We start from the raw sequence: 7,922 nt of genomic DNA on the forward strand, positions 1-7,922 counted from the left end.
GTCCAATATATCTAGTGTCCAATATATCATGTATGTGTGTTTGTATTGTTTTTAACTCCACAACGGGTGTGCGAAAAGCCAACATACCAAAACGGATCGCTCATACCGTGCTGAATGTCCCGCTCACTCACCACACGGCCACCTCGGTCACGGGGCCCACCGCGTTGTTTATGGTCGGTGGGCTCCAGCCAGGCACAGTGATACTGTTTGATAGTGGTCCGGAATTCCCAGAGACTCCGACCAAATCAGGGGCACCCGCCCGACCAGGGGAGGGGGGGAGGGGACTGCACGAACGGGGTTTTCCGGGCATCGCGGTATGCAAGGTGACCTTAGCAGTGGCATAATGTAAGCATAGCGGGCCAGCGCTGGTTGGGAGGTAAAGTTAGGTGACCTTAGCAGTGGCATAATGTAAGCACATCGGGCCAACGTTGGTGGGAAGCTTTATAACGTTAGGTGACCTTAGCAGCGGCATAATATGGGTATATTGGGTCAGCGTTGGTGCGCAGCTTTATAGCATGTGGGCGTTACAGACGGCATAATTGGGACAGACGGCACACTGGGGGAGGGATATATGGGGCCAGTATTGGTGGGGAGCCTTATAACATGGGAGGCGTTATAGACGGTGAAATGTGAGTAGTGTGAGCATATGATCCAATATTGGTGGGCAGTTGTATAACATGGGGAGGGGCGGTATTGGTGGGGAGCCTTATAACATGGGAGGCGTTATAGACGGCGAAATGTGAGTACGAGTATATAGACAAATATTGGTGGGCAGCTGTATAACATGGGGAGCCTCTCCCCTATGTTAGGTACTGGTGAGGTACTGGTGGGTAGTAGATCTTTACACGATGGAATACTGGACATCTAATTGATCCGGTTCATCCCTTTAATACCTCCTAAACTTATGTAGTTGTTAGCTAATAGGGTTAAAACCTTTCGAATAGAATATTGATCGTTTTGCTACTTTGCTTTCAAATTTAAGTAGGTGTCACCTAATGTTCCATCGTGAAATATCCTTTTGGGACGTTACATGGATGGTACAATAAGGGCGCATCGGGTCAAGCATTGGTGAAAAATTAAGGTCACTTGTTTGAATGTGCATTGTGCAAGGTGTGATATAGTTATAAAATATTTAAACCAAAAGTCCCGTATTTTTTGACGCCGACTACCTGCATAATGCACATTTAAACCCGAGCATAAGTTTCACAAACCAGGCCGAAGTGTCCCGATAAATTCTGTCTTTGCGGCTGGGAGGCTCAGGAAGCAGTTGATAGAGTCAGGGGGGAGGGGGGGGGGGGTGACTCAAGAGCAAGCCATGTGGCACCGTCCGACTGCGCAGTAGAGAGCGGTCCAACAGAGCGGTCCTCTCCTCGGCGCTGACCTCACACGGTCATCATCATCATCATGTATTAAAAAGGTCAATTTTAACGTTTTGATTTTTATATAAGTGCACACCCCCATCAAAATTTTTAAGGCGCTTACGCAGCGCTTTAAAAAAGCGCTTTTTAAAAAGGCCCGAAGAAGTATTTGCTAGACGAAACCGGTTCGCTTATTTATATCTAATTGTTTTTTGAATACATTCGTAGGCTACTGGCTATTTTCTACATACCTGTCACCAATATATCTATAACATGCTCAGATATCTCCTGTAGCTGTTGATGATTTGAACAGCGCTTGTATCGACGCAGGTTCTTCGGCGAGCCGTCATCCCGCAATGGTCTTATCTCTGCAGATCAAGTATGGCCGACACATTAGCAATGGCATAGGTGGCAGCACTATCTATAGGTGGCAGCACCATCATTCACGCCTATTATAGGTGGCGACATCATGGTCTTCGCCATAGCTACGGTTAGTCAATAGCCGTGTTTGCTTCCTGTTCACAGGTCTCTGCGGGCCGTAGGGGTCGTGCCCGGTGCCGTGTACTCAAACCCTGTTAGTATTTGTTACATCTTTACGGCCGCCGGGCCGTCCGGCTGGCCGCCGCTGCTGCAGCGAGCAGCGCTGCGGCGCAGTCTACCCGGCGGGCGCTCGGCCGCGCCGCGCGGCGCGTTCGCTGATTGGTGACCCGTGGATCACGTGACTGGCGGTGATGTGGGGCCGGTGCCGCGGCGGCGGCGCATTCTGGCAGGAGACTCGGGCGGGACCGGAACGTTGTCCGTGTGGTGTGGCTCTCGGAGTCGGACTGATGTGCCGGCTTTTGTCAGCTCGCTCCGCGGCAACGTGTTCGGCGTAATTTGTTGCACGCTGTTGAGAATGGGACTACTGTCCTGTTCGAAGCCCACCAACTAAATTGCGCCGAACAGCCAAAATCTTAAGAGGTGGGATTGCAGTCCTGCCTCTAACATCAACCTCGTTCGGCTACCGGTACCCGACGCCTGGCCATGTTAATAAGCTATATTAACATGGCAGGCCCACATTAGGGATTTACTTACATTTCCTCGGCAATTATTTTGTATACACACGGCCTCACCGTGATTCAAGGAGGCTATAAACGGGTAGCGATTGCGCTCATGTCGTAATTGAGTTATACTGGCCATTGCACAGTTTGTCTGTACGATTGAATGACCTGATTTATTGTGGCAATAAGACGTGAGGAGCCAAATCCACAGTCTTTTGGTTAGACCTGATTTGGACAAAAGCCAGAGGCGAGAGGGGAATCGAACAGTCGGGCTGAGTTCCTGACATAAGTCCACCGGGGCCGGATCGTCTTTTCTCTCGTTGGGACTTCCGTCTTGGCGATTGGACTGGCTTTCGTTGGGACTTCCGTCTTGGCGATTGGGCTGGCTTTCGTTGGGACTACCGTCTTGGCGATTGGACTGACTTTCGATTCCTACTTTGTTGTAATTCTCCTCTCGTGAAATTGAGGTTTGTTCCGCTTGATCGGATTGATGTCCGGTTAGATGGTTTTGCTATAATTTGTTTTACATACAGTCCGCTTTATTTTTGAATTTAACTTGAATTTTGAAGCCTGTCACATCATGGATGAACTTTTGAGTACGAGAACAAAACTTCGTTCAAAGGCCACGAAACTGTGCAATGAGCTTCGAATTTACCGAGAAGGTGATCGTAAAATCTTGGACCCAGACCTACTTGCCCTCAAGCTCCACCATGTTCAGAAGGTGCAGAGCGAGCTGCACAGCACTCAGGCTGAGCTCGACAAGCTAGGGCAGGCAGATGATTCTGGTCACATGCAGACCATGGAGGATGAGGTGTTTCTTGGCTCTCGCCTCCTCACCCGCCTTGAAAGGGCTGAGAAAGCCAAGGAAAAGGCTGAGCCACCGACTGGGTCGGGAAACGCTGATTTTAAGTCTTCCATCTCCGTGAAAATTCCTACTTTTCACGGGGACATCATGAAATGGTCTGAGTTCTGGGAACTTTTTGAAATTTCTGTCCACAACAATCCTGGCTTCGCAGATGTGCAGAGATTCGTAGTGCTCAAATCGCACCTGGCTGGAGTTGCACTCAAGTGCGTGCAAGGCATTCCCGTCTCAGGTGGCGGGTACGCTGGAGCTGTCTCGGCTCTCAAAGAGCGCTTCAAGCGTGATGACCTGGTCCGAGAGACCTTAATGAGAGACATGTTGAGCATGCCGTCGGTCCCACAAAATGACCTGAAGGCGATGAGGTCTTTCATAGATCATTTGATGGCGCATACTCGCGCGCTGAGTATCCTGGGAGTCAGTTCTGACAGTTTCTCCAGTCTGATGCTGCCGGTCGTGAGAGATAAAATCCCAGAAAGCTGGCGTCTCGAGTGGGCCAGACGACAGAGCAGCGACTTCTCCGAGTTTCTGGAATTCCTGCAACATGAGATGCGAATCCGAGAGTCGGCCCGGGGAGGCCAAGCTAATGCTGTCTCACCCGATGCTCAAATCTCGGCGCCGTCTGGCGTCATCAGTGAGCACACCCAACACATGGCGCGCCCAGGGAAAGAGCCCAGTGCGCCGCTGTGCGGGTGCTGCGGGCGCGGCTCCCACCGGCTGGACCAGTGCGCTGAGTTCCAGGAGCTCTCAGTGGAGGCCCGATGGATGAGCGCCAGGGCTTCCAAAGCCTGCTATCAGTGCCTCGGGACGGGTCATGTGGCCGGAGTCTGTCGTGGTGACTCGTGTGCCATCTGCGGCAGAAAACACCACTCGCTGCTTCACTTTGCGAGGGCTGCCCCACATGAGGAGATCGGTGAAGAGAGGCCCGGGCTGTCGCCTGAGGCTCCACCTTTCTGCCCTGTGGAGGCCACAACTGAGGGTGTTCAGTACGATGCCGAAGCTGGTGACTCAGGTTCCCAGAGCCACAGATGTTATAATGCCACAGGCATCTCTGGAAAAGAAACGTTTTTCCTGACGGCATTGGTTGATGTCGAGGGACCGGAAGGCAAGCGAAAGGCACGCCTCCTCATTGATGGAGGTTCAGATGCCTCCTATGTCAGAGATTCTCTGGCCAAGGAGCTGGGACTCCCTGTAACAGGTACGGGCATGTTTGCCTGTTCCGGCTTCCAGGAACGGACGGAAGCAGCTAGACCGTATGATCAGGTACAAGTGACGCTCCGAAGTCGGTTCGGTGGCGATCCCGTGACGCTGAAGATGTGGAGCACAGAGTTGCTGTGCTCGCCCCTCCCAGCCACCTCACCACCCACTGGGCCTTCCGGACTGCCGGATTTGATGGCCGACGATTTTGACGGTGGGGAGGTGGATCTCCTAATCGGCATCGATTATTTGTATCGTGTCGTGTTGTGGAGGCAGATCGAGATCGGAGAGGGTCTGCGAGCCATAGAGACGGTCTTTGGCTACGCACTGCACGGGTACTTATGTGATGATTCGCTGAATCAGCCCGGTCACCAGAATTCCCACTGTCGTCAGCTGAGACAGGTGAGAAGTCTGGCTGAAATGAAGGTCGGCCAAAATGAGGTCATGGATGTGGATAGTATGCTGCCTGATCCACACTGGAACGAGCCAGTGGACTGTTCCAATGACATGAATTTGACATTGACGTCGGATGAACGCTCACCATCCGATCATGGTTCCGCAAAGGCGCGAACCTCGCAGCCAGAGCTGCTCAATGCAGGAAAGACTCGCCTGAGCGGTGAGCAACATAACACGGTGACAAACAAAGACGGGGAGATGACTCTCTCTGTCAAGGGGTCAAATGATGACCCAAAGCACAAAGGCGAGGGTGGAGCCGGGCTGTCGCCGGGCGAACACGACTCCTGGGCTGTGGCCCGGAGTCAGGGTCTAAAGCCCTCCTCGTCTCTCCATGGGGAGATCGCCCCATCATCTGCTGTGAGCGGAATGGGCCGGAGCCGGTGTGCTGGAGCACCCCGGCGGTCCCGACGGTGCCCGTCAACGCCGACACTGGGAGGCTGCCGGCAGCCGTCTCCGAAAAGACGACGTCTTCGGAGCCGCTGGAGGAGCGACGGCCCAAGACAGAGGTGGAGCCGGAGTTGGAGGACGCCTGCACCACCGGCAGCACCGCCTCACTTCTCAGCGTTCCCACGCCTGTGGAAGAAGAGGAAAAAGAGGACGCAGCCGATGACGCTGGCCTCCGGTCCAGGAGCCCAGGGTCAGCTGCGGGAGGACTGACGAGGCCCGCAACGGCGGCCGCAACCAAGTTCGCGTGCGGCCAGTGAAGTGAAGTGTGCCTGTATGTAAATGTGTGCGCGTTTTTGTTGAAAATGTGTTAACTGCAGAGTTCCCACATTTTGGTGGGGAGAAATGTTAGTATTTGTTACATCTTTACGGCCGCCGGGCCGTCCGGCTGGCCGCCGCTGCTGCAGCGAGCAGCGCTGCGGCGCAGTCTACCCGGCGGGCGCTCGGCCGCGCCGCGCGGCGCGTTCGCTGATTGGTGACCCGTGGATCACGTGACTGGCGGTGATGTGGGGCCGGTGCCGCGGCGGCGGCGCATTCTGGCAGGAGACTCGGGCGGGACCGGAACGTTGTCCGTGTGGTGTGGCTCTCGGAGTCGGACTGATGTGCCGGCTTTTGTCAGCTCGCTCCGCGGCAACGTGTTCGGCGTAATTTGTTGCACGCTGTTGAGAATGGGACTACTGTCCTGTTCGAAGCCCACCAACTAAATTGCGCCGAACAGCCAAAATCTTAAGAGGTGGGATTGCAGTCCTGCCTCTAACATCAACCTCGTTCGGCTACCGGTACCCGACGCCTGGCCATGTTAATAAGCTATATTAACATGGCAGGCCCACATTAGGGATTTACTTACATTTCCTCGGCAATTATTTTGTATACACACGGCCTCACCGTGATTCAAGGAGGCTATAAACGGGTAGCGATTGCGCTCATGTCGTAATTGAGTTATACTGGCCATTGCACAGTTTGTCTGTACGATTGAATGACCTGATTTATTGTGGCAATAAGACGTGAGGAGCCAAATCCACAGTCTTTTGGTTAGACCTGATTTGGACAAAAGCCAGAGGCGAGAGGGGAATCGAACAGTCGGGCTGAGTTCCTGACAAACCCCTGTGGTGAGCGGCAATACCGGGACTCGCTGCACGAGCCGTGGTAAATTCCTTTGCATGTCGGTGATTTAAAGTCGGGCCACTTTGTTGCATTTGCCGCGGTGCATTACGTCAGCGAGGTTTTCCGGGTGGGTCGCGGTCATCATCAGCTTCACATCGTGACTCTGTGGCACGGCACAGCCCACATCGCGGCACAGTGGAGCCAGCGGAGCACCAAATGTCCTAAACCCGCCCGGCACACATGATCGACGCAGCAGAGCGGGATGTCTTGTGTGCAAATATGTCACAAAATGCAGCAAATGCGAATAGTTTTGTCCATCCCCGAGAAAATGTATGTACTATCGCTCTAAGCATTCTTCATGGACGCACTTAATGAAATACAGAACAATATAAATGAAAACACAACAACCAGCTAAGAACACTCGTCCTGCTATGAACATCCAAAACATAGGTATACTAACAATATGTAAAGTGTAGTGACAGGACAGATATAATAGCTAGACCAAAACCACTTTGACACTCAACACAAAGACTCACACCAAACACTTGAACGAAACTACTAACAAATATACCTTCAATCAAGACGTTAAAACTCAAACCCCACAAGCACAAACAATAATAGAAACCTTATCAACTACTGAGACCTACTGAAAACTCAACACCCCAAACCCAATCATTAACTCTCACTCAAACTCCACTCACCCCCCCCCCCCTCCCCACACTTTGTCACTCCATCTCGGGGAACTTACCCGTTGTGCGGCGACGCCTGAGTCTGGTGTAACATCCCGGACGCCTGACTCTGGTGTAACATTCCGTAACCGTCCGGAACATAGTTGAATCCGGACGCCGGAATCGAGCCCGGAATCACGCCGGAGTGCATCAGAGGATTCATAGCGAGTCCTCACAGATGCCTCGGTGAGTTCCCTCTCGAGTCCTTCAAAAGGAGTCCTCCGGAAGGAGTGCTGCGGAGTCCTCAGAGCTTTCCGGACAGTCCTGAGACTCCTCCGGGTAGTGCTGATAATCCTGCAGACAATGTCCTCAAAACACCCCGGGGAGTGTCCTCAGCGTCCTCAGAGATCTCCCGTACTGAGTCCTCCGGTCTCTCCGGGCAGAGTCACGTCCTCAGCTCCGCCGACTGCGTCCAACACTGCGCCGTCTCCACAGACGGGCGCGACTCCCCCGACGCCAGCCGCACACAGTCTCTGACCGCCTGCGATACGGCCTCCGTCGGACGCCGGCACAGGTGGCGCTAGTGTCGCGCGGCGAATAAAAAAAGTCCCGGGAAAGCCGTCGGCCGGTCTTCTGCGCTCGGCCGGTAAATAAGGAGCGGTGAGTCAGGCAGTCAGGCCGTGCTGGACGGTGATTGTGAGGTAAAAATGAAACCAGACCATTGTCTTCATGGAGGTGTCGTTTGCCCAAGAAAGACTCGCGACTGGCCTATCAATATGGGATCCGTCAAAAGCAG

At 53.4% G+C, this 7,922-nt stretch overlaps 1 protein-coding gene across 1 annotated transcript in view; it reads right to left on the reverse strand.

Moving 5' to 3' along the window:
• Nucleotides 1-7,658, reverse strand: part of LOC122373166 (nuclear factor NF-kappa-B p100 subunit-like) — a 110,590-nt gene extending 102,932 nt beyond the window's left edge. Inside the window, exon 1 of the mRNA XM_043350992.1 lies at nt 7,207-7,658. Coding sequence (XP_043206927.1) covers nt 7,207-7,349 — 143 coding nt within the window. The 5' untranslated portion in view covers nt 7,350-7,658. The remainder of the gene's footprint in view (nt 1-7,206) is intronic.
• Nucleotides 7,659-7,922: the final 264 nt, after the last annotated feature.

The sequence above is a fragment of the Amphibalanus amphitrite genome, unplaced genomic scaffold (assembly GCF_019059575.1).
Source record: "Amphibalanus amphitrite isolate SeventyFive unplaced genomic scaffold, NRLGWU_Aamphi_draft 001452F_arrow, whole genome shotgun sequence".
In the NCBI taxonomy this organism is placed as follows: Eukaryota; Metazoa; Arthropoda; class Thecostraca; order Balanomorpha; family Balanidae; genus Amphibalanus; species Amphibalanus amphitrite.